The sequence below is a fragment of the Podarcis gaigeae genome (assembly GCF_964106915.1).
Source record: "Podarcis gaigeae genome assembly, chromosome: 6".
NCBI classification, from domain to species: domain Eukaryota; kingdom Metazoa; phylum Chordata; class Lepidosauria; order Squamata; family Lacertidae; genus Podarcis; species Podarcis gaigeae.
This window is the reverse complement of record NC_139682.1, coordinates 59,673,959-59,701,400: the sequence shown is the minus strand read 5'-3', so window position 1 is coordinate 59,701,400 and position 27,442 is coordinate 59,673,959. Positions and strand designations below refer to the sequence as shown.

Sequence of the window (27,442 nt, the reverse complement as noted above, 5' to 3'; positions counted from 1 at the left end):
AATCTCCTTTCTTGTAATTAGATACCCACCAGAGCAGGAGAGAAAAAACGCTTATTCCATCATTCATGTGACAGCCCTTGAGATATTTGAAGATGGCTATCTTATCTCCTCTTGGTCTCCTCTTTTCGAAGCTAAACATACCCAACTGCTGTTGACCTCATTAGAGCTTTCAGAATTGTTATCTCCCACTCAGTGCTATGTAAATATAGACCTGATGGCTATATAAATTCTAACAAGAAAAATAAATAATGATAAAACCCCCGGAATGTAACCAAATACAACAGCAGCTGCACATAGCTAAAACCCATAATGCCCTATGCGCCTTAGGTCCAAGCTATCTGAAAAACTGTATTCTATTGTAAGAGTCTGCCCAAGCTTTGTGGTCTTCAGGGATGGCTCCTTTCTTGGTCCTGCCACCCTCATAGGCACAGCTGGTGGGGACACAGAAGAGGGCCTTCTCGGTAGCTGCTCCCAGAGTTTGGAACTCCCTTCCTGAAGAAGCTAAGCTGGCTCCCTCCTTGTGGTCCTTCCACTGCAGGCGAAGATCTTCCTGTTCCAACAGGCTTCTGGGAGCTGACTACTTTTAATGAAAGGGCTAGTACCCTGCTGTTTCTTACTGTAATTTTTAGTAGATTTTATACAGATTTTACATATCATTTTAATTCTATTAATGTTTAATTGATTTTAATGTCAATTTTCCTATGTTTTCAGTGATTCTTGTTTTTTATTGGTTAACTTCCTTGAGTCCCATTGGGAGAAAAGGTGGGGTACAAATATAACAGCAGCAGCAACAACAACAACAACAACAACAACAACAACAACAACAACAACAACAACATACCTCCTGCATTAAGATTGAGACTGCAACCCTATATACCATATTTTTCTGTGTATAAACCACACACACCCTTATATTAGATGCCCCCTATTTTTGGAGACTCCTAATTAAGAAAATGGGGGGAGATTGCCCAGAGTTGTTGAGCTTTTGGGGGGGGATTGCAAAAAATCGCTCACCCAACGCATGCTGACTCACACATGCATCACTGAAGCCACCTATCGTCTGCCCCCTCAATGCCAGCTGCCACCAATCGGCCAACCACTTACCACAGAGACAGCCAATCAACACCAGCCCTTGCCACAGCCACCAATCACCCACCCAATCACCACTGACAATCTCCTGCTTGCGGCAGGTCCCCCCTATGCACTATTCGTGTATAAGCAACCCTCATTTTTTATGATTCTATAATTAAAAAACCCTCATCTTATACAAGGAAAACTACAGTATGTTGCCCATATGCAAGCTTCATTGAACACATTGGAGAGCCAGTGTGGTGTAGTGGTTAAGAGCGGTAGTCTCGTAATCCTGGGGAACCGGGTTCGCGTCTCTGCTCCTCCACATGCAGCTGCTGGGTGACCTTGGGCCAGTCACACTTCTCTGAAGTCTCTCAGCCCCACTCACCTCACAGAGTGTTTGTTGTGGGGGAGGAAGGGAAAGGAGAATGTGAGCCGCTTTGAGACTCCTTAAAGGGAGTGAAAGGCGGGATATCAAATCCAAACCCTTCTTCTTCTTCTTCTTCTTCTTCTTCTTCTTCTTCTTCTTCTTCTTCTTCTTCTTCTTCTTCTTCTTCTGAGTAAACAGGCACAGAAGTGGAAAGTTTCACTTGAATGTCTTGATGGGGTTGGGGGATGAAAGACAGCAAATAGAAAGGTAAGCAAGACTGAAGGGATATCTTTTTCTCTCCCCTGCCCCCAACAATTTAGTAGAACTTAAATTCTTCAGCTCTAGTTTGATTACTGCAATCCCATACCCAATTTGATTTATTGGGGAGCATGTCCGTTGAACATGAAAGGCTTAACCTCTGAGCTTAACCTCTGTAAGTTAACTATGCACTGAATTCCGAATAAATTCCTGGACTTTAGCCAATCCTATCCTCCAGCACAATATTTGCACAAAATAGCTTCCAGCAATGCTCCCCACCCCCCTAAAAAAATGTTTAGGGGTACTCTCATTTTGACTCAAGCAAATCATTTTATAGTTCAAATCAGGGAAAATAAATATAGTAAATGGAGAAAAGTAGAAAGATTCACAAAGAGTTTAGGAGTTTGCGTACCCTTGCATCCCCCCAGGAAAAAAGCTCTGGCTTTTGGGAGGAGTACCTGTCTCAGACTCATCCTAGCTGCTATGCAAAATGAACAGCAAGACAAAGGCAGGATAGAAAACTTGAATCAGCATCTGTTTAGGACCCTGGGGTGTTTGCATCAGCTGTTGCTAGCTGGTGTCCAAACATTGCAGTTTTGCTCATTGGCTGAAAGCAGGGAGGGCTTTGCTTGTTTTTTCTCTCTTCTCTCAGGAGAAAGGAACCCAGCGACTTGCTTTTTCTTTCTTAAAAGGACGCTCCGAGTTGGCGGTCCTGTCTCTAAGACACTGTGGGCTCTCTTCAGAAGAGCCTGCATCCCATGTCTTTACTCTAACCTGTCTTCTCCAGGAGGAGGGCAGCTGGTAGGTGCTATTGCTGTAGGGTTGGATCCAAAGTGCTGGGCTCCTGGGAGCCAGACCTGGTTGTCCTCTGGTATTGTCCTTGGCTGTGGTGAAGAAAAGGCATTGGTTTGCTTGTAGGAATGTGGGTGATCCTAACTCAAGATGAGAGTCTAATGGAATGTCCTACCTGTGGTTCTATAATTAGAATGTTTTGCAAGAAACATTTTGTTGTGAAATGAACTGGCAAAGAGTTTCATATGTTAACTGCATCAACACATTGGAATTAACCATTCATGCACTTTGTTCTCTGTTGTTGGCCCCAATCCCAACACAAAGTTTAAATGTGCTTATAAATATAGTAAAATCAAAATTTCACATACAATTCTTAAACGTGGCCAAGGAATTTTCCATATGTTTTATTCTTTTCCGAAAGCATTGTTGTTATTAATATAGTGGGTAACAGCGTGAAAACTGAATCAGCCGTTAGAAAATAGACGCATCAATTTGGTAGTTGGTGCGCAATTACAAGTTAAAACCACAAGAGGGTATCCTTTTGACAGTTTACCGCAACATCTTATATTAGAGCGCGGCAACTAGTAGCAACCAACTGATCATTTGTAGCTACCTTTTCATTCCTAATCATGAATAGTGAATTTGCCAGAGTCAGACTCTAGTCCACTGTTTTAAATAGAACAAAAACAATGTAAGATGAATCATTTACTGGAACTACTGGCTTGTCATTCAGGAAGAATGAATATTTTCTGGGAGATTTAGGTAGAAATAGTTTGTAATGGTAAATATGAAATACCTTAGCAAGTAAGGCTGAGGATTTGGAAAGGTTTTTTCTTTCTTGGCCTGGCATTGTCATTTTAGTGCAGAGTTCTCCAGCCTTGGGTCTCCAGTTTCTGCAGGACTACAACTCCCATGGTCCACAACCAGCTTGGTCAGCGACCAAGGATGATTTGAGCAGGGATCTAAAAATATTTGAGGCTGAATTAGCAGGTATTGCTCATTTTCACAGGGGCTGGAGCAGAAACGGATCCAGCTCAGAAGAGATGTGTCTCCTTTCCATCAGTTTTGTTGTGTGCAGCTTTAAAAAGCCCAATTGAAAAAAAATTAATGCAGATATTTCTTGGGGACATTGTGTCTGAAGTTCTTAGAGAGTCTTGAACCAGATAAATGTTTGGCCTGAACTAATCTCATGTCTAGTGTTCTTTTAAAAAATAATACTTTTGAGACTTCAGTATGGAATTTAAAAAATGACCCAGTAAGAGGTATGAAATATAATAAAGAAAAAAAGAATAACTGTAAAAAAGCAGGGTTCCTGCCCATTACCTCATAAAATAAAGTCCATTTTCAAGAGACTATACATTTAATTAGATGTTACAACAAAATCCTACCTGATACAGAAACTACAAAAACAAATGTTATGAATACAAATTAATGCCATATTTCATTGGGACTTGCTATCCTTGAGATTGGCCTATTATATAAGTAAGGAATGCCTGCCAACGGAGCAAAATTCACAGGTCTATTTGCACCCTGACATACCCTTGGTTTAAGTCAGTTTCTCAGGCATGAGTATAAACATTGTATTATGCAGCCAAATATTTAAAGAAAAACCTGAGGGTTCCTTCCAGCCCTGTGAGACTGTCAAATAAGCAGCTACTAATAGAAAAACTATATATTGTTTACATATCAAGTCTGTAATCACATAGGACTTAGTAAGGTCTCAGAGAAACATCCTCCAGAGAAGTTGAGAGAGAGAGAGAGAGAGAGAGAGAGAGAGAGAGAGAGAGAGAGAGAGAGGGAGAGTTTGATTTGCACTTGAAGAGCATTCTTATAAATGTTGATATGGAAACTTTTCAAATAAGTGAAAATACAAATGATAGATTCTATATAAGAAAACTAATCTCTCTCCCCCCCCCCCCACTCTTCACTGTAGGTAGAATTACTCAACCAATGAGTAATCTTGGTTCTTCCTCTTTATGTGCGTGATTTAAAACAATATGTGCAGACTTTGCCCTTGTTTCTCACATGAACATTGACCAAGAGGGCAGGTGTGGTTGCTGTAGCTGGATCAGAATCAAGTTTCCCTCGACACAGAGCAGTCTGTTCTGACATAGGAAGGGTCTGAAAATGCTGCTCCAGTTTCTCCTTGTCCTCTGGGAGGCCTTGTCCTTGCAGGTCATTCTGGTGTTTCTGGCTACATTTCTACTTCTTTCTGGTTACAAGAGTCGCCCAAAGGATTTCCCCCCAGGGCCCATAGCTCTTCCCTTCCTGGGCAATGCACTCAGTTTGGATTTGAAGAAGACTCATCTTTCAGTACAAAAGGTAAGGATGAAGGAAATGGTCAGTTTGATGAAGGACTCAGCTGGCATGAGATAAATACAAAATTGCAGCAGAAGGGAGCAGGCTGAGATGCCCCCTGGTCTGGAAACCTGATTCCGAGAGTCAGTATCCAGATGTCTTGGAGAAGACCACAAATGGGGCATGAAGACAAATGCATTTTCTGTTTGTTAAAAGCATCTGGTATCCAGAGGTATATTTTCTAAAGCTTAAGTAAGTCAGTTGATGTATGCTTCTATTTTGTTAGCAGGCTCCTTTCACTCCCCCTGCCTTTTCCCTCTCTGCCCAAGAAGGAAGTCCTGATCTCTGCTTGCGTAGCATAGCAACCAGCTAGATCTCTCTCAGCTCCTCAATCCAGCGGAAAGTTTGCTTTTCTCAAATTTTGCCTTAGGCCCAAATATACAGCACAATCTGGTGCAGCTTTGCAGCTGCATTGTGTATTTGCAGGGGGCTTTGTGTGTGTGTGTGTGAGGGGATGTCCCCTGCCCTTGCCACAAACTCATTTTCAAATTTCAGGTCAAAATTAAGAAAAATAATACTTTATTTTTGTTTTTTAAAAGAAGATAGAATCAGAGATAAGAAACCTGTGCTTTAATAAAAATAAATAAATGTTAAGAAGCTAGCTTTCCAGTGCAATGGTTCTTAAAACAGAATGCCAGAGGTGTGCTTAGTTCATAGCTGTCAACTTTTTCCTTTTTAAAAGGGAAATTCCCTTATTCCGAATAGGATTCCTCACAAGAAAAGGGAAAAGTTGACAGCTATGGCTTAGTTTCCATTAGAAACTGGGCCTTTAATGTTGCAGCTCCAGCTGCCTCAGATCAGCTCTGTGATCTGGGGTGAGAGTTGGGTTGGCAAACTGTTTTGGTTTAGTTCCGTATTTTGCTATAAATAGCAGGATCATAAAATATTGCAGTTAAAGCAAGGCGGCTGCTTTTCCAGCTTTTTTTTTTTTACATAATCTGTAATTGACATATATTTGTATCTTGTATACACACACACACACACACACACAAACGTTACATATTTGTTTCTTGATTTTTCACATGGGAGCTCAAGGTTGTACACGTTATCCTTCTGTTCTGTCTTTTATCTTTGCAACAACTCTCAATGGTAGGCTAAAGGTAAAGGTAACCCTGCTGTTAGGTCCAGTTGCGGATGACTCTGGGGTTGTGGCACTCATCTCGCTTTATTGGCCGAGGGAGCCGGCATACAGCTTCTGGGTCATGTGGCCAGCATGACTAAGCTGCTTCTGGCGAACCAGAGCAGCGCACAGAAACGCCGTTTACCTTCCCGCCGGAGCGGTACCTATTTATCTACTTGCACACTGATGTGCTTTCGAACTGCTAGGTTGGCAGGAGCAGGGACTGAACAATGAGAGCTCACCCTGTTGCGGGGATTCGAACCACCGAACTTCCGATCAGCAAGCCCTAGGCTCAGTGGTTTAGACCACAGTGCCACCTGCTTCCCTATAAGGTAGGCTAGACTACCATAAATGGCCCATCTTGTTAATAGATTTCAGGAGGGGACTCATTCAGACACAGCATCCCAGCCCAGGAAATCCTGTAGGCATTCCTGCTATTTCTGATGAATTTGATGGCGGTCAAAGTTTCCTCCTTCCATACCGGCATTCAATAAGCATCAAGCAGATAGATTAACACAGTCGTATCTTGATTGTCGAACACCTTGTGACTCAAACATTTTGGCTCCCGAACGCCACAAACCTGGAAGTGAGTGATCTGGTTTGCGAACGTTCTTTGGAACCTGAACATCCGATGCGGCTTCCGCAGCTTCCGACTGAGTGCAGGAAGCTCCTGCAGCCAATCAGAAGCCTCACCTTTGTTTTGGAACGTTTGGAAGCAGAACGGACTTCCAGAAAGTATTCTGTTCAAGAACCAAGGTATGACTGTATAAAGGATTACATACTCTTTCTAACTTTCTTCCCCCCTCTCCATTCAGCTTTCAGAAAAATATGGCAATGTCATCAGCATTCAGTTTGGAAATCTGTGGTTTGTAATTGTGAATGGATTGCACCTGGTAAAGGAGGTTCTTGTCCATCAGGGTGAAAACTTTGTTGATCGTCCAAGCGTTCCTCTTGATGATGAAGTATTTAAGAAGCTTGGTGAGTTTCTTACAATATGGTCAACTGTTTAAACTTATAGAACTTTTTAAAGCCTGCCCTAATTGTACAAGCCCTTAGAATGTTTAATAACATTATATTTTCACAACTGAGGATTAGATTTTTTTTATTTGCATTTCCTGTTTCATTGCACCGAATGAAAGCAGTAGCATTAATGTGCGTCAGAGAAGCATACCCTCTCAACTGTTCAGATTGACTGAGCTTACTATACATTGGGTGGCAAGTCCGGATTTTTGCAGTTTTCTCTGCCATAATGCTTTTTTGAATATTGTATATTGTTTTTAATAACATTTGCATTTTCATGCCTTTTTGTGTCTTTTTGTTTTTTAAGTGGATAGCTTCATTTCAGTTCATTTGTTCTTTAAAAAAGTGAGAAAAGTGTTGCATTACAAAGCAATCTAATAAAGAACAATATCCTTGAAATTCGTGTTGGGAGCCTTGGAAATGGATCCACATAATCTCTCCCCCCCCCCCCACTATTCTACATTCTCTCTAAGTTTGTGGCATGCTGGTGGCCTGAAAGGAGCTGGAAACCAGTTTCTTTACTAAGTTACTTCCTTAGCAGAATGGCTGATCAGGCGATTTGTGCCTACAGTTCAGTGAATTTCAGATGACCATGTTACATGCCTGCTTATTTAGCCTAACTGCTGTGAATTTGTGACAAAGGCACCAGAATGTCAGATTCAGCAGTTCACCCTCATACCTGCTCTGGGGTTTTACTTAGGCCCTCATCAGGCATCATGCAGGAGAAAGCGCATTTGGGGAATATGCACACTATCTCCATCTCCTGTGTTCCACCAGCCTGCCCAAACCCACTGGCCCTCCATGGAGAACAAACTTCTGTGGCAGAAAGTCAGTTGTAGTCATGTACATTCCTTTTGCATTTTAGAGCACCGCATGATCAGGGCTCCAAATGGCACAGGCAGCCTACGACTATCTCCATTTGCCCTCCAGCACAGTTAGTCTTCAGGTACACTTGAAAGGCTTAGTTCCTCCAAAAGCAGGTCTCACCAGGTCCTGTGGTCACTCTCTGCCACTACCCCCTCCCTCCTAGACATTGCCTTTTTGACAATGCCAGGAACTCTCCAACCACAAAGTCTGACCTTTTGACTTCCATGAAAAGCATCAACACTACCAGGAAACCTCCAACCACAAGATCTGTTCAGTTCAACATTTCCTAAGAAGAGCAGGTATCAGCTAAGGGGGTCATGCTGCTTGCAAGCTGAGTCTGACTGAGAGAGAAGCAATCATGGTTGCACTGACCCCTACAACTGCACTTACTACTTGCATAAGTGGTCATGAGTGGGGTCACTGGCATGGACTGGGGTATGGAAAGAGTGCTGGAGCACCTAATGCCTCATTAAAGCTGCTGAGTTAAGCCTTCCCTGTAACTCTGACTATCTGTATAAAGGATGGAGAGGGCAGTGGGAATGGAAGCAGTGTCCTTTGAGATGTCCAGGTCCATGGATGCTCCATGTATTCAAATGGCAGAAGAGCCCTACAGATAAAATATTTTGGATTTTTTACATGTTCTCATTCTCCCAATTTTTTTTTTTAAATGCTGCACTTTTGCTCTATCAGTGTTCCCAAAACCTTTCCCACAGTGAAATAAAGTTAGTATTAAAATACTATACAAACAGTAAAGCAAATGAAAAGCAACAATGAAACAGCTGCAGCAGATGAAACAGCGAAGTCAACTTTGCAGTCTCTTCAGTATGATATAAGCAGGCAAGCCAGATAGCTTAGGGAGAGAGGAGTCCTCTTTTATAATTAGAAGGTCTGTTAACTCTCCTAACTTACTATTTGCTCATTTTAAAAGTCCTTATTTGCTAAATGATGACAATTCTTCCTATTTAGGATTGCTCTTCTCTAATGGCCCTGGTTGGAAACAACAAAGACGATTTGCCTTATCAACTCTCAGAAACTTTGGTTTGGGCAAAAGGTCTTTAGAAGAACGAATACAGGAGGAGAGCCGATACCTAACAGATGCAATTGAAGCTGAGAATGGTGAGCACCAGAGCCCATAAACCAGTGGCACTATCTGTGATATTAAAGAATTTGGGTGCGGGACACTGCTTTGCAGTGGTTTTATCCCTACCTGTATGGTCATTTCCAGAGGATGATTCTTAGGGAGTGCAGTTCAGCCCCATGTGGGGTTCCCCAACGTTCAGTTTTATCCCCCATGATGATTAACATCTACATGAAATTACTGAGGGGGGTCATCCTGAGCTTTGGAGTACATTGTCAGTGATATGCTGAAGGCACACAGCTCTGCTTCTCCTTTACATCTGCAGGTGTGGCAGTGGATGTGCTGTTTTGTTCTATTGTGCATCTCTTTTCTGCCTCCGATTAAGATGGTCCAGGCCATACTAGTTAGCCACTTCTACAGAAATGCCCTTTCCTAACCTCCTGCCTTGGCCAGATCTTGACTGATGATCTCACAGATGAGTATGCTAGAAAGTCGTATAAAACTCCAACACTGCACCTTTATATTTAAGATACCTTCCACCTGTAGAATATTAGCTATGTCCTCCTTTTGCGGAATAATCCCAGCCTATAAAGAAATATAAAGAAGGCAAATGCTCACTTGAAAGCACAGTGTGCCTAATGTCTTATACAGAGTCCTTGAATTACTGGATTTAGCATTCATACTAAATGGTTTCTTCTGTTCAAAGATCCAACCCTATCCACACCCACCTACATTCCCCACATTTTGCTCTTGTTATATGGAAGCCATAAGCACTCTTATTTCTCTTCTACCATCTTTTCCTCCCTACAGGGCAGCCATTTAACCCTCACTTTCAGATTAATAATGCTGTTTCAAATATCATTTGTTCTATCACTTTTGGGAACCGCTTTGAATACCATGACAGTCGTTTCCAGAAGTTATTGAAATTGCTTGATGAGGCAACATACCTTCAAGGAAGTCGGGGTCAGGTAGGTCTTCTGTCAGATCTTGTGGGTAATGAAAACAGAAACGCTCTGGCTGAGACAGACTCCCACATGCTGGTTGAATGTTAATTCACGTGCTGTGGGTTTTTCATGTTATGATTTCTTTCTCCCATATTCTAGTCACCCAAGCATCTCTTCCTATTCATATCCCTTTGCCATCTTGCTTTGATTTAGCATTGTCTGTTGGTTGGGATGCCTTCAGTATTATAAAGCATTCATAAAAAAAAGAACGATGTGCTAAAACACAGTTTAGGCTATTGAATTGGTAATGCCATGTGTAACTGAATAAAAATCTCTGCATATGAAAAAGTAGCACACACCATGAGAAGGCTAAAACCTTCTCTGCTAGCTTTCCACAGGGAAGGAATTGGTTTTTTATTACTTGTAGGGGACATTCAAGCGTTGTTCCTGAATATTTACAGCAATAATACTAGATGGTGCACAAAACTAATGGTTATTAATCATTTATTGTTGTTGTTATTTAATATACATACATATATTCCATACATATATGTGATGTTAGTGTTTGTTTCCTCAGCTGTACGATCTCTTTCCCACTCTCATGAAACACCTGCCAGGATCCCATCAGACTATTTTAAAAAACTGGGAGCAACTGAGATCCTTTGTGAAAGAAATCATTGAAGAACACAAAAAAGACTGGAACCCATCTGAACCCAGAGACTTCATAGATGCCTACCTAAATGAAATGGCCAAGGTAAGAGACGTAAAGGACAACAAGTATATAGTTGTTGTTCTTTTTAAAAAGAATAATGATACTAGAAGAAGGCAGAGGTACAATCTAAAAGGCCAGACCTAGCTAAGTGGTTTGTCTAAGCAGCCTTTAGTGCTGGCCATATTGTTTTTGCTGACTCTGTATTTAATTTGACAAACAGGTGAAGTGTGTGTGCACTTGCGTGCACAAGTGCATATATAAATATGATTTCATGCCTTTCATGGGGTGGCATTTCCCCATTTGCCCACTAAATTTCACCACTTGTTTGTGATTTGTCAGAGCAGACAGTCAACATCACCCAAAGCATTGTTGTAGAGGCATATCATGAGATGCCATTTCCTCAGTTGTCTGTCTGAATATACTCTGTAGTCCAGACCAAACTTTGACAAGACCAAACCCATACTTTATCCCAACTTCAAAAATGTACAGGATTGTTGATGTGACCCTGCTGGGTTCTGGATACTCTTCAGGAATAGAGCTGAGGAATTCCATGGTGATCACTTGACAGATGGGACTGGAACTGGGATGATGGTGTTCGATGGCCTCTTAACACGCTGGTGCATTTTCTTTGCTTCAAGGGGGATGCTGCTCCCAGTTTCCATGAAGAAAACCTCCTACATTCTACACAGGATCTGTTTTTTGCTGGAACGGAAACAACTTCTACAACCCTGCGCTGGGCTTTGCTGTACATGGCCATATATCCAGAAATTCAAGGTAAAATTGTAATTGGCTTCTTTCCTTTTCATTACTTTGGGTTGGATTCAGTTAAGTCCTACCCACAGTTAACCCAATGAATTTAACAAACTCAGACATGCCTATACCCAATGCTTTTTTCTGGGGGCACGCAGGGGTACGCATACCCCTAAAACTTTTGTGAATCTAATGGGAGAAGAAACATTTTTTTAAAAAAATTAAGTTCCTCCCCCACGATAGTGAATCGTCAGTTCCATTGAATAGCATGGTGAATCATCAGTTCTGTTGCTACCACAGATGGCAGCCTATAAAATGGTGATTTTCTTGAGACAAAATGAGAGTACCCCTCAACATTTTTAAAGAAAAAAGCACTGTCTATACCCATCAGATGTGTAAAAAAAGATAGATAAGTGAAGGGAAGAATGTAAAATTCTGGCAGGTTACATGCTAAATAAAGCATAAACAGAAATTGCTGGAATACATATAGGAAAAAACTAACGAAGAAAATAAGAGACGTTTATGATTATCAATGGAGGAACAGAGCAGTACAGTAACAGAGAAACTACAAGATTTATATAAAAGAAATAATGTATTATATTTAAAGAAAGTCAATCACTTGTTACAGAGTGGCAGGAATTATATTTGTCCTTTTGGGGAGAATAACAGTTATTAAAATGATAAAAATATTGAAAAGCCAGTTTTAATTTCAACATTTACCAATTCAATTAACCACACATGGCTGAAAGCTGAAATTATGTATGATGAGAAAGCAAGAAAAAGAGTTCAAGTTCCAGTTTTAAAATTATTGTATGTCACAAACTGCAAAAAACAGTTGTAGAACCATGTTTGAATCATCGTACTATATCTATATATTTCTATGTCTGATATGTGGAAGATTCCACTACATGAAGCACTTGGAAAATAAAAATTAGGTCTGGGTGAAAAAATGAGTCCCAAGGCAATGCTGAAACTCTACCAGTGCAGCTGCTGTCTGCAACCCAAATAAAGGTGATTCCACAAATGGGCCACAATTGCACAGAAGCAACTTCCCTTCCCACCACACGATGGGCACCCAGTGATGGAACAACATGACAAGTCTCCCCTGCAATTCTGCTGCTCTTGTATTAACGACAAATCTTCTTTTCTTTGTAGCAAAAGTCCAAGCAGAAATAGATTCTGTGATTGGCCAGTCTCGCCAGCCAGCGATGGATGACAGGGACAGCATGCCCTATACCAATGCAGTTATTCATGAAGTTCAAAGAATAAGCAACATTGTACCTTTGAATGTGCCCCGGATGACAACTAAGGACACTATAGTTGCTGGGTTTCGTGTGCCCAAGGTAAATGTTAAGAAGATACAGCTTTCTTATCTGCTTTTACTCTTCCATTAAGATGTGAAAACTTGAAGTCCAAGTTCTAAATGAGGGGTAGCTGATATTGTGCTGTCCAGATGTTGTTGGACTCCCAACTGTCATCAGTTCCAACCAGCTAATGGGCAGAAATGATGAGAGTTGTGTCCCAGGTTGCATCACCCCCATGTCTACCTGCAGAGTTGCACCATACCATTAGGCTGGCATTGGTTGGAGAGAAACTGGTTTGTCAGTTGTAAATCTGGACCCTTCCCACTATGGTGTTCTGCTTTGCCCATCATTTCACTCCTCTACTGCTTATGGAATTCTAGGCTTGTTTGGCATAACAGCGATGCTAGCCCTGGGGCAGATGCTAGAGTATTCTTGGGATACACCATGATCTGGAAAGGATAGAGGGATCTGAGCTAGATAAGCTTTTGTTTATTCAAATTCCTCTGTAAAACCGGACCCAAACCACAGTCTCTGTTTGAATGGATAGCTAGTCTGAAATTTGCTAAAATCTGGTGTTTCTAACCATAAATTTTAGTAGTCCAGCAGACATTGAATATATTTTTAGATCTATATTGGAACCTGTGTTTTTGTGGAATGTAGTTGGATGAGTTACTTAATAATGAAAAGCTAATCTCTCATTCAGAGCATATCTTTTCTGCACCAGAGAACAGAGTTTGACCGCTGTGATTACAAAAATATAACACAAAGAGTTCATGGACATTTTTAATGTAACTTCTTCTTTGAAAGGGAACCATAATGCTTGCCAACTTGACCTCTTTGCACTTTGACAAGGATGAATGGGAAACACCCAATGTGTTTAATCCTGGCCATTTCCTGGAGAACGGGCAGTTCAAGAAAAAGGAAGCATTTTTGCCATTCTCTGCAGGTAAAAAAAATCATGGACTCGTCATCAAAATTTCAAGAGTTACTAAATGGTGGAGGCCTAGTAGCTGAGAGCCTGGTGTAGTACTAACTATATTGTATATTGCAGAAGTTACCAAACTTTTTGGGCCAGTGGCCACATTTGGCATATAAGAAAGTGATGTAGGCACCAGTCACAAAATGGCTCTCTTTGTGAGTGTGGTACAACACAAATGTTGTTAACATAGTCCCCTCCCCCAATTAGGCAGTGTGGGTTTTTGAGGGGATGTTCACAGGTGTCATAGGTGGCACTGACAGCCCACAGGGACTAGACTGGCCATCCCACATGTATTGTTAGTTTGCTATACCCTAAGCTTAGTTAGATGCAAATTAGGTAGTGTGAATGAGGTAGATTCCAATTAAAATATTTCTCTCCAACACTTCATATGATAGAAATTTATGTACCTCAAATGTATGTATTCCAGATTCTGGAAAGCTGTGATCATATTTGTTCAGTTTTCCCATTTACTTGAGTAGGAAATGGATAGGACCGGCGTCTTCATCTATTTTGCAACAACAGAATCCCTTTTACAGGTACAGTAGTACCTTGGTTGTCGAAAGGCTTGGCTCCCGATCAAATCGGCTCCCGAACACCCCAAACTCGGAAGTAAGCGTTCCGGTTTGCGAACTTTTTTTGGAAACTGGACATTCGATGCAGCTTCAGCTGCTTCCTGCAGCCAATCAGAAGCCATGCCTTGATTTTCAAATGGTTCCAGGAGTCGAAGAGACCCCTGGAACGGATTAAGTTCAACAACCAAGGTACCACTGTATTTGGTTCCTAGTCTGCCAGGGTTATTTTAAACAAGCCACTGCCACTATTGCTTTAGCTACAACTAGTTACAAAAGGAGAAGTTACTGCAGCAAAAGCTCTCCACTAAAGCATTCTTTGTATCCTTGTCTTCTAGGAAAGCGAGTTTGTCTTGGAGAGCAGTTGGCGAGGACTGAGCTCTTCATTTTCTTCACTGCCCTAATTCAGAAGTTCACTTTCCAGGCTCCAAAGAATGAGACATTAAGCCGTGAATTTAGGATGGGTCTGACATTGTCTCCCCTGCCGTACTGCATATGTGCATTCTCTCGCTAAGGGGACTTACTTTATGTCATTGCCGTTTCTTTAAAAAATAGGATCAGTTTATGGTGCAGGAACAGATCTATGCCACTTGGAAGCCCTCAAGAAGTGGCAAAGTGACTCCCCCAGGTAGCCTCAGGTACCACAACCCCGCAGTCGGATCAGTCCATGCACGAACTTCTCAGACGCTGCCCAATACTACCTGATTTATAGGTGGCTAACTTGTTAGCCTGTGTGGCTTGCTCGACTGGCTATGTGCAGATTATTCATTAGCCACCTCTCCCAATGCCTCATGTTCTCCAAACAATGTCTAACATCAAAGAAGGTGAAGGTACCCAGCACTGTCACATCCTTCGACAGATTAGGACACTAAAAGTTGTTCTCAGCCATCAAAGAGCTGAACAAGAGATGGGGGGGGGAGCAAACAGAGGCAGGAAGGATAACCATGTCAGATCACTATCTCTTAGAAATACAAATATCTTCCAGATAAATTACCCATACATCCACCCCCAAACGATTTGCACAAAATAGCTTCTAGGGAGCCCTATGCAGCCTAGGACCCACGTAGCTACGGGACCACCTCTCCTGGTATGCCCCGCGGAGGACCTTAAGGTCCACAAATGACAATATTTTGGAGGTCCCAAGTCACAAAGTGGTTAGGTTGGTCTCAACTAGGGCCAGAGCCTTTTCAGTACTGGCCCCAACTTGGTGGAACGCTCTGTCACAAGAGACTAGGGCCCTGTGGGACTTGACATCTTTCCACAGGGCCTGCAAGACAGAGCTGTTCTGCCTGGCCTTTGGTTTGGACTCAGTCTGATCCCTATGTTTCCCTCCCCTTATGGTTGACTTTTAAAATCAGGCTGCATTTTAAATTGCATTTTAACCTGCTGCCCCCCCTTTTCTTTCTTTCTTTCCTATTATGTTTTTACTGAAAATTTATTTGTGTTAGCCGCCCTGAGCCCGGCTCTAGCCGGGGAGGGTGGGGTGTAAATAAAATTTATTATTATTATTACCTGTCTCAGATGCCTCCAGGCTGCAGTGGAAAATGAACAGTAAGACAAGAAGCAGGATAGAAAACTGGAATTGCCAGCTCTTTAGGACCCTGGGGTCTTTCTATCAGCTAAAACATTGCCGTTTGCTCGTTGGCTCAAAATAAGGAAGGAAGCTTTGCTGGTTTCTCTCTTATCTCTTGAGAGGGAGCAAACGCTTGCTTCTTTCTTTAAAGGAAGATCAGAATCAATGCTAAGGTCACCAAGAATTTGTGGGCTCTGGTGAGGTCCTGGGCCACAGCTGCTGATAGGCTTCTTCAGCTCCAACCCATTCTGTCCTGGAGGAGAGCTGCTGGTAGGTCTTTGTACTGCAGGTTTTCAATCTGTTGAATTTGTTTCCTGACGACGGAGAAGTCCTCCCTCAGATCTTCCACATCTATCATAGAATGGTATTCTACCTTAACACTTTTGACCTTTAGCATATTTTTTAAAAAATAGATTAGCTCCTTTACTCTTCCAGATTATGTTTCTACATTTTGCCCATCTTTCTATCCTCTGGTTGCATCTGTTGTTGTTGTTTTTTTGTCAGGGAGGTGGGGAGGCATCAACAAGTAGTACCAGGACTAAGTTCACAGTCAAATTTTGTTATGCATGTTCTGCTTGCTATTATGTATTTCTTACTTGCCTGAGAAGATTTCATTAAAAGCCAATGAAAAAACAACAACTGTGGATCCCTAGGAGCTTCTGCACCTGAGCCTGACCTGGTCATGAGCTTGTTCTGGTCCTGTTGTAGTGAAGAAAAGGCATTGTTTTGTTTATAGGAATGTGTGTGCTTTCAACTCAACATAAAACTCTAATTGAATTCCCGCCTATCTTTATAAAATTAGAAAATGTTGTTAGGCATGTTTTGTTCATAATGAACTTGCAAAGAGTTTGATATGCTAGCTGCATCAATGCATCTTAATGAACATACATGCACTTTCTCTTGTTAAATGACCAGTTATTGCCATTCTGTATTGGTGGCCCTGATTCGAATGCAGAGTTTAAATGTGCTTGTAAATACTGTAAAATCAGTGAAGCATGCAACTCTGAGTTGGTTTGTGGACGATGAATATTATTAGGTTTTATTATTTTCCAAAAACATTATTGTTGTGATTGAATAAACATAGTCAATTACAAGGTGAAAACTGAGTCTGCAAAGTGATTTCCATGAAAATAGTTAAGAGTGGCAATTTGGCTGTCTGGGAGTGCATAGTGCTGACATTCATAGGGGCAGGGGCAGAGGAGAATGCCACACAGAAGAGACATGCCCCCTTTCCACCAGTACTATTGTATCCATTTGAAAAAGTTCAAGAAGACATTCCTGGGGATATTGTGCATGCACCTCTTAGAGGCTTGGGTTAGCTGCATGTTTGGCCTGAACCAATCTCTACTGTAGTGTCCCCCCCCCCCCAAAGAAGCAACACAGAGTCTTATGGCCTTTGAACAACTCTTAACAAGTACTGAAGGAGTAGATGAAGGCTTAATCCCAGTTCTTTATAAAGTTTAGAGTGTTAAAGGTGTTTTTGGGAAGTTCTAAAATAATGCAGCAGGATATATTCCTTACCCCAGGCTTGGTACTGTTGAATCTGTTTGACAATTCAAATAGGATTTTAAAGAACAATGAACTTACTATTCATCTTCTTCTTGAGAGTAGGTGAATAGTAATGAATATTTGGAACAATTTCACCTCAATTGATCTGAAATATTAATATGATACATAAAGCCATCCTGTAAAAACTCTTTCATAAGCTACTAAGAGGGAGAATAGCAACATGGCAGTGAGGTTGATGTGCTGCATAAACATGGACAGAGCCATTCCAGAGCTCCTGGCAATGTGTTTACATTGCACCAACTTTTATTCTGTCATGTGGCCTCCTATTAGCTAAAACCATGTAGTATTAGAGGGCTCTGGCCCTCTGAATGATCCTTCTCCCATCTTCCCTGACTATTGGCTATACTGGCTGGGGCTGCTGGGAGTTGGAGACCAAAAAACATCATGATAGATGCTGGTACCTAGCCCCTGATCTAGTCAGTCTGTTGCCAAAAGAAAATCTATGTAGTATTGAACGGAGGTAAGCAATTTCTCTCCTTTGGCCTCCTTAGCCAAAGGCAGTGGCGTCACAACGGGGGGTGCAGGGGTGGTGGTATGCCCCAGGTTACATGTCTGTGGGGGTGACCAGATGTCATCCTGTGGGGGCTCGTGGTGGCGCAAGCAGCCATCGCACCACTGCAGCTGCCTTTGGAGGACCCTCCGTTCACAGCTGTAGCCGCGAGCAGAGGATCCCGCGCCGGCAGCAATCTGCTAAGTACAGCGCATGTGCGCGTTGCACGCATGCACTGTACATAGCAATGCCGCACATGTGCCGTATGGCACTGGAGCGGCAAACCACTAAATAGTGGGACACATGCACTGTCCTTAGCACATTGCCGCCAGCGCCACTCCAGCACTGTATGGACTGTGCCAGATCCTCCGTTCATGGCTGTAGCAGCACCGGAGGGATCCCGGCACCATCTGTACAGTGCTGGAGCAGTGCCGGTGGCAAACCACTATACAGCGCATGTGCAGTGTCACATGCATGCGCCGTACGTAGTGATGCTGCACATGTGCCCTACATCATGACGCCCACCCCAGGTGTCACGACACCTTCCCTCGACCCTGGCCAAAGGTCAGAGCTGCTGAAACTATAGCTGGTCCAAATGCCTCAGAAATGGAAGGCATCTCCCTTGGTAGAAGTTTTTAACTTCTTTATGCATTTGCAAAAAACCCGTCTTAGAAATGTCTTAAAGGAAATAAACGTTTACTGTTCCAAAGAAGTAAAAACAGGAAGGAAATATTCTAGTTCAGAAACTGCTCTCCCCCACTCTCTTTTTTCCCTCTGGGTAGGGTGACTCATTAGGTTATCTCCCTTCTGCATATCTGTGGCCATGATATATAACAATGTGCACAAACTTTCATTTCATTTCTTACAGGAACATTAGCCAAGAGGGCAGGTGTGGCTGCTCTACCTGCACAAGGTTTTAGATTCCCATGACAGATAGCAATCCATTCTGACAAAAGAAGGCTAGAAGGCTTTGAAGATGCTGCTCCAGTTGCTCTCTGTCCTCTGGGAGGCCTTGTCCCTGCAGGTCGTTCTGGTGTTTCTGGCTGCATTTCTGCTTCTTGCTGATTACAAGAAAAAGATTCGCCCAAGGGATTTCCCCCCAGGGCCCATGCCTCTTCCCTTGCTGGGTAACATGCTAAACATGGATTTCAAGAAACCCCATTTTTCCATGCAAAAGGTAAAGATGACTGAAAGGTCCCTGACATGAGTTAAGCACAACATTACACTGGAAAGTAGCTAGTGACACTTGCTGGTAGAGCTGCCAGGTGCGTATTGCGTCTGAACACAGAGGATCTATTTTACCTAACAATTATTTGTAACAGATCCGTCAACAGATTCTTTCTACCACCTCTGCCTTTTTGCTCCAACTCTGGCCCGGAGAAAGGTCCTGAGCTCTGAGGTAGATATCTGCTTGGACAAATAATTAAACACCTTACAAATGCAGCCAGTTAAGATTCCCATTCAGAAACCGTAGCCCAGGCCACCATGCAGACAGATTTATACACAATATTAATGTTTTACATATATATCCCCTCTTACATAGTTCCTCCTTCTCCATTCAGTTTGCAAAAAAATATGGCAACATCTTCAGCCTTCAGGTTGGAAACAGGCGGGTTGTGGTTGTGAATGGATTGCAGCTGGTGAAAGAGACTCTTGTCCATCAGGGTGAAAACTTCGTAGATCGCCCAGTCCTTCCTCTTGATAAAGAAATATTTACATCATTTGGTGAGTTACTTTTAATGTGCTCAATTATTTAAATTTACTAAGTGTGATATTTTCCCAAGTCTGCCTTAATTGTACAAACCCTTAGGTTGTTTGATAATATTATGTTTTCATGCCTGACGATTAGATTTTTTCATTTTCATTTCCTGTATCATTACACCAATCTCAAAATATTTCAGGAATAATTAAAGTTCCTACTAAAACCACAATCAAAAGAGTAAAAAATGCAAAAAGCAACAGTGAAGCAGCATCTTAGCTCAATTCAAATGCTTTGCAGTATCCTCAGTGTGGTATAAGTAGACAAGCCGAATAGTTTAATGGAAAGAGGAGTCCTTTTATAATTAGCTCTTTTAAATCTTGCAATTTGCAGTTACTCCTTTTAAAAGTACATATCTGCTACATGATATTAATTCTTCCTATTTAGGATTGATCTTCTCTAATGGCCTTAGTTGGAAACAACAAAGACGATTTGCCTTATCAACTCTCAGAAACTTTGGTTTGGGCAAAAGGTCTTTAGAAGAACGAATACAGGAGGAGAGCCGATACCTAACGGATGCAGTTGAAGCTGAGAATGGTGAGCACCAGAGCCCATAAACCAGTGGCATCATCTATTTAAGCTGCTATTTCGTATACACACTCATGGTACAAAGCTGCGTGGCATTCCTTTCCACAAATGTAGCTCTGCTGGAGCTGGGAGAACCTCATAATTGGAAGGATGTTTTTTTTTAAAACAACAACAACACAGGTGCTTATCCATTGTGGGACTTGGAGCTTATTCTGAGTTTTGTTGCAACCCCAAACCACTAAGTAGGATAAAATAACAAGAACAAATAGGTACATGGAGTGTTTGGGCTGATGATGTGTTTCCCTTTTTGAGAGCTACAACAACCAAAGTCATATGTTTGGTATACAGTGGTACCTCGGGTTAAGTGTACTTAATTTGTTCCGGAGGTCCGTTCTTAACCTGAAACTGTTCTTAACCTGAAGCACCACTTTAGCTAATGGAGCCTCCTGCTGCTGCCGCGCCACTGGAGCACGATTTCTGTTCTCATTCTGAAGCAAAGTTCTTAACCTGAGGTACTATTTCTGGGTTAGCGGAGTCTGTAACCTGAAGCGTATGTAACCTGAAGCGTATGTAACCCGAGGTACCACTGCATTCTTTTGGTATATTGTGCCTTTTTTTTCTGTCTCTGATGGGGACTGCCCTTGCCATTCTTGTTAGCCAAAATGTCCTTTCCCAACCTCCTGCCTTGGCCAAACCATACCCACAGCTGTTCAGTATATGCTACCAAAGCTATAGGACTCCACCACGGTGCTTTCATATTTCCATCCTCCACCTGTAAAATATTACCTGTGCCCTCCTCCAGCTGAATAATCCTACCCTATGAAGAGGACAAAGGGTTATTTTAAAATATAAGTGTGCTTAACGTATTATATGATGTGTCCTAACTTAAATCACAGGATTTAACATTCATACTAAATGGTTTCTTCTGTTCATAGATCCTACCCTATCCACACCCCACCTATATTCCCCACATTTTGCTCGTTATATGGAAGTCATAAGCACTCTTATTTCTCTTCTACCCCTTTCCCCTCCCTTCTTCCAGGGCAGCCATTTAACCCTCACTTTCAGATTAATAATGCTGTTTCAAATATCATTTGTTCCATCACATTTGGAGACCGCTTTGATTACTATGACAGCCGTTTCCAGATGTTATTGCACTTGCTTGATGAGACGATGTACCTTCAAGCAACTATTTGGAGTCGGGTAGGTCTTGTGAGTAATGAAAATGAAACTGCTTTGGCCCAAAGAGACTTCCACACTTTGGCTGAACATTTATCCATCTACTTGGGTTTTCATGTTCTGATTTCTTTATTTTCTCATATTAGTAATTAGAGTATCTCTTCCCATGCATGTCCGTTTGCTATCTTGTCTTAACACTGTCCATTATAATATTGAAGGCAGAACCTCCTCTCTGCTTGCTTTCCCCAGAGAAGGTGTTGGTTTTATATTCCATGTAGGGGACATCCAAACATTGTTCCTGAATATTTACAAAACTAAATAATACTGGGTGGTGCACAAAACTAGCGCACACAATCTTTTATTATTTTTCCTCGGAAATAGGAGGAAGTAGGCTTCCTCCTTGTATGGCATGATGTGAATGTATTTTGAGAGGGGTTTCTCTGCACATATAAGATATTAGTGTTTGTTTCCACAGCTGTACAATATCTTTCCCACTCTCATGAAGCACTTGCCAGGGCCTCATAATACTGTTTTTAAAAACTGGGGAAAGCTGAAATCCTTTGTGAGAGGAATCATTGAAAAACACAAAGAAGACTGGAACCCATCTGAACCCAGAGACTTCATTGATGCCTACCTAAATGAAATGGCCAAGGTAGGAGATGAAAACGACAAACAGTATATATTTTTAATAATAAAAGAGTAGTAGAAGGCAGAGAAGCAATATTAAAAACTAGAACTAGTCATGTGACTTGTCTGAATGGTCCTTAGTGGCTGACCATATTCCTTCTGTTGAGTTTATGACTTCAGCCAAAATACATTTCTGCATGCATGAATATAAAGTCATGTATTTTATGGGGAGACACCTCCCCAATAGTTATGTGATTTGTGAGAGCAAATAGTTGGCATGACTAAAAGCATCACTGCAATGAAGGCTTCTCATGACCATTGCCTCTGTTGCCTGAATAACCTCTCTCTATGCCTACCTAAATGACCAAGCTGAGATATAAAAAGAACAAAAAGTATATAATTTTTAAAATTATTATTATTATTATTATTATTATTATTATTATTATTTATATTTTATTTATATCCCGCCCATCTGGCTTGGTTTTCCCAGCTACTCTAGGCAGCTTACAGCATATATAAAACCACAACAAAACATGAAACGTTAAGAAACAGAATATCCTATACAAACCAATAAATCAACAGAAACTGATAATAACAACAACAATAAACTGTTTACAGTTATACCCAAATTAAAAGAATTGCCAACTCCAAGTAAACATTTAACCAAACACAACCTGACAAAAACATACCAGAGGAACCAAAATTGGAACTGCTGAAAACATTGTAAAACAATTTAGCCAGCTGCCCAAACCCAAGAGTTGTTCCAGCAATGTCCCATTGGCTCCCAGGAGCCTCTTTGGCTTTTTAAGCCAGATCTGGGCCCCGCCCCCTAGGCCAGCTGGAAATGGGCCTCGCAGCAGGGAGCAGTTCTCCCTCCAGCACTCATGGCAGCAGCAATGATAATAGGAGAAGGCAGAGATACAATATAAAATGCCAGAACTAGCTACACAAGTGGTTTGTCTAAGAAGGCTTTAGTAGCTGGCTATATTGTTTTCATTGACTCTGTATGTATTCAGATGAACAGGTGAAGTATATGTGTGCATTTGCAAGTGTACATGTAAAAATGAAATCATGCATTTCAGAAGGTTCACTGCCCAAATTCTGGTCTACTGCCCAAATTCCACCACTTGTCCATGATTTGTCAAAAAAGACAGCTGATATGACCGAAAGCATCACTGTAGAGGCATCTCATGACCTACCATTGCCTAAGTTGTCTGTCTGAATCCACCCTGTCTAGGAGTCTGTAGTTCAGACTAGGACTTTGACAAGGCTAAACCAATATTTATTCTAGATTCAGTGATCCAGGGGACTGTTGACCTGACCCCACTGTATTCTGGACACTCAGAAACAGAGCTGAGGAATACCATGGTGATCATTTGACAGATAGGACTGATACTAGGATGATGGTTTTTAATGACATGGCATTTTTAATGACATGGTAGACTTGTGGGTCTGACAGGATGGTGTTTTTAATGGCAGCTTAACTCCCTGGTGCATTTTTGTTTTAAGGAGGATTCAGCTTCCAGTTTCCATGAAGAAAACCTTCTACATTCAACACTGGATCTGTTTTTTGCTGGAACAGAAACAACTTCTACAACATTGCGCTGGGCTTTACTTTACACGGCCATTTATCCAGAAATTCAAGGTAGAACTGTAGTTGGCTTATTTCCCTTTCATTACTTTCAGTTATATTCAACTAAGTCCTATCCAGAGTAAACCTACCAAGATTAATGAACATTACAGTGGTACCTTGGGATACATACACTTCAGGTTACAAAGGCTTCAGGTTACAGACTCCGTTAACCCAGAAATAGTATCTCAGGTTAAGAACTTTGCTTCAGAATGAGAACAGAAATCGTGCTCCGGCAGTGCGGTGGCAGCAGGAGGTGCTTCAGGTTAAGAACAGTTTCATGTTAAGAACGGACCTCCGGAATGAATTAAGTACTTAACCTGAGGTATCACTGTACTTAGACATGTTTATACCCATCAGTTGTGTAAAGGAGATAAGGAAATGGAAGATTCTGACAAGTTATACACTAAATAAAGCAAAACCAGAAATTGTTGAAATAAACATAGAAAAAGATCAATGAAAACAAAAAGAGTAGTTTATGATTCCAAATTGAGATACAAATCAGTGCAGTAACAGAGAAAATAAAAGATTTGTATAAAAACAACTATGAAATGTTATTTAAAGAAAGCCAATTAATTCTTAGCAGGAATTATCTTTATCCTTTTCAGGATGAATAGCACTTATTAAAAAGATAAAAACACCAAAAAGCAAGTTGTTATTTCAACATTCACCATTACAATCAAACATACAGCAGTGATTCACAAATGAAACATAATAATAAAGCAGCAATTTATTAGGGTTGCCATGCGTCTGTAATTTCTTGGAGATGGTCCTCTTAAACAAATGTCTGGGAAAACCTGGACTTGTGGCAGCCTATGTTGGAAGTGTAGATTTTGGCGAATTTAATAAAAAAAATGAAACTCGGAAATTCATTTTTTAGAAGAGATGGGGGGGCAAAACTAAAAAGAGCTCAACAACTTTTGTCTTCAGGTTGCGCTATTAGACAACATGAGTATATCTACAGAGTAGTATATAATTCATTTGAATACAAGTTGGTTTTATTTGCAGATGATATTCTTTTGTTTATTTCTAAATCCTCATTTGCTGATGCAGATCATAGGTGCCTTTCCTAAAATATCAGGATACTCTGCTGACTGGTCCAAGTGAAAATTGATTCCAATAAGTGAAAATTTGGTTACCCATTCATTTAAAGAGTATCAATTCTGCGTTTGTTCAAATCCATTAAATATTAAAGATGGGCCATCCCTACAGATCTTAGAAAAAGTCTATCCTTGTGTTGATAGGAGATTTTCTTTTATTTGCAGCAAAAGTCCAAGCGGAAATAGATTCTGTGATTGGCCAGTCTCGCCAGCCATCGATGGATGACCGGGACAGAATGCCCTATACCAATGCAGTTGTTCATGAAGTTCAAAGAATAAGCAACATTGTGCCTTTGAATGTGCCCCGGATGACAACTAAGAACACTACACTCGCTGGGTTTCATATTCCCAAGGTAAATGTTAATAGCTTTCTTACCTCCTTTTCCTCTTCCCTTAAGATGTGGAAACTTGAAGCCAAGGTTCTTGATGAGGGTTAGCCATGATGAGGTTCTCCAGATGTTGTTCAACTCCAACTCTTACCAACTTGAGCCAGTATGACCAACAGGCAGGACTGGGGAGGCAGTCTTGGGTGTTCTTGGAGGGGTGGATTTGGGATAGATAGATTTGGGTCTCTCCCCCCCACACACACACCCTGCAAAAATGGATTCCAACTGCAGTCTGAACCATTTGTATGGAAAACTAGTATCTTTCTTTACTTTCTTTTTTAGTGGTCATTACTAACCACACAAAACAGAAACAGCCAGCCTCTGGTGTTTCTAATTGTAAATCCCCTAAACACTCAGGTAAAGTCTGGTATTTTAAAATATATAGAGGTACCTGTGTTTTCATGAGCTGTGGTTCAATTAATTACCCAGAAGTCTTTCATTCAAAACATATCCTTTCTTATTTAATGGACAGCATTGGTATTGGATCTAAGAGGCTCAGTACTACCGTAGATAGTTGCACAGAAAAAAATACAGAGAGTTCTCTGCCAGTTTAATCTGCTGTCTTCTCTGCTTCTTCTTTGACAGGGAACCATAATGGTCCCCAACTTGACCTCTGTGCTGTTTGACAAGGATGAGTGGGAAACACCCAATGTGTTTAATCCTGGCCATTTCCTGGAGAATGGTCAGTTCAGGAAAAGGGAAGCGTTTCTGCCATTCTCTGCAGGTAACAAAAGTTGATGGGTGGCTCATTAGAATTGCAACCGTGACTACATGATAATGGCTTGGTTGGGGGAAGTCTGGTTAAAATAGTTGTGCACTGTAGGGGTCCCCACCCTATTGAAGCCAGTGGTCATATCTGGCATTCTGAGGAAGTTATCTGTGTGTAAGACACAAATGGCTGCCATAGGAGGTGTGATGTTACACAATATGGTGTTGACATGCTCTCTTCCCACTCCTCACTGAGCCGTGTGGTTTTTTGAGGGGATGAGGAAATAGATAGGACTGGTTTCTTCATTTTGAAACAACAGAATGTTTATAGGTATTTGGCTTCCTGGTCCACCAGTGTTGTTTTAAATAGGCCTCTGTCACTACGGCTTTAGCAACAACTAGTTACAAAAGGAGAAGTTTACTGTAGCAAAAGCTTTCCACTGAAACAGTCTCTTTCTCCCTCTCTTCTAGGAAAGCGAGTTTGTCTTGGAGAGCAGTTGGCGAGGACCGAGCTCTTTATTTTCTTCACTGCCCTAATTCAGAAGTTTACTTTCCAGGCTCCAAAGAATGTGACATTAAGCCATGAATTTAGGATGGGTGTGACATTGTCTCCTCTGCCATACCGGATATGCGCATTCTCTCGCTAACGGGACCCATCTTATAGCATTCTTTAAAAAGTATTATTAGTTTGTGGGATAGAAGCACACCTGAGGCTTAATCCTAATTAAGTTGTTTTTTAACTGATTTTTATTGGTTTTACATACAATCACATTACATAAGATTGTACCCTCTTATTTTATCTTTTTGGCTCAACTAAGCCTAATGACTTCCCTCTCTCTGATTTGATGGTTTATAAAATTAAACTTTACATCATTGCATTTCACTTCGTTTCCTATCGTTGTTATATCATTACCTAAAATATTGTATTACTCAACCTGAATACGTAGCAGTTTCATCTTACAAATCTCCAAATAACCCTGCTAATGATGTTAATTGCTTACAGTTGTCTTTCAGATATAATATAAATTTGTTCCTTTGGAATGCTTTGGTCTCGCTGGTTCCAGATTCTTTCCGTCAGTTTTGCCAGTTATGCAAAGCCCATCGACTTCATCTGCCACTCTTCTTTTGTTGGTAGCTCCTGTTGTTTCCATCTTTGGGCTAACAAAATTCTTGCCACAATTGTTGCATATACGAACAATTTTTTATCTTGTCTCGGTATCTCTCTACCTACTATACCTAATTAAAAAAAAAAAGCTTCTGGTTTTTTTGTTTGTTTTTTTGGCAGGTTCTTTTTTAATAGATTTTTATTCAGTACAAATTAAAAAACATACATATTTACAACAAAAGAAAATACAAAAGAAAAAGAAAATACATCTAACCAAGGAAAAAGAATTAGAGAATATTTTGTCTTTTTTCATATTTACAGTTATTTATACCTCTATAAAATGCTATTCATGATAACACATTGAAATGACGAATAAGATATCAGAAAAAAGAACAAAGAAAGAACAAAGAAAGAAGTAAAAGAAAAAATCATATGTGAAAATTTTCAAAAGTAGATAAGCACTCACAATACATAGCCGTCTCCCATCTACCTTTATATTCAATTGTATAATTTCATCTTGTCCCTATCCACCTCAAATAAATTGTTTCTTTTGAAGAAAAAAACAGAAAAAGAAAAGAAAAGAAAGAAAGAAAAAG

At 41.0% G+C, this 27,442-nt stretch overlaps 1 protein-coding gene across 1 annotated transcript; it reads left to right on the top strand.

Annotated features, from left to right (window-relative positions):
• Positions 1-2,158: 2,158 nt before the first annotated feature.
• Positions 2,159-26,734, top strand: LOC310847731 (uncharacterized protein). Its single transcript, XM_083745789.1, has 19 exons — positions 2,159-2,504; positions 4,429-4,813; positions 6,785-6,947; positions 8,823-8,972; positions 9,745-9,902; positions 10,456-10,632; positions 11,229-11,364; positions 12,496-12,683; positions 13,452-13,590; positions 14,531-14,703; positions 18,789-19,001; positions 19,387-19,549; positions 19,971-20,120; positions 21,154-21,314; positions 21,766-21,942; positions 23,427-23,562; positions 24,813-25,000; positions 25,619-25,757; positions 26,213-26,734. Exons 2-19 carry the CDS (start codon positions 4,619-4,621, stop codon positions 26,386-26,388), a joined length of 2,982 nt encoding a protein of 993 aa, XP_083601915.1. The 5' UTR covers positions 2,159-2,504; positions 4,429-4,618; the 3' UTR covers positions 26,389-26,734.
• Positions 26,735-27,442: the final 708 nt, after the last annotated feature.

Coding starts and splice junctions, on each gene's coding strand:
- LOC310847731 (XM_083745789.1), top strand. CDS start 4,619: ATGCTGCTCCAGTTTCTCCTTGTCCTCTGGGAGGCCTTGTCCTTGCAG. Junction 19,550..19,970: donor AGAAATATTTACATCATTTG/GTGAGTTACTTT, acceptor CTTCCTATTTAG/GATTGATCTTCTCTAATGGC. Junction 25,001..25,618: donor CTGGGTTTCATATTCCCAAG/GTAAATGTTAAT, acceptor CTTCTTTGACAG/GGAACCATAATGGTCCCCAA.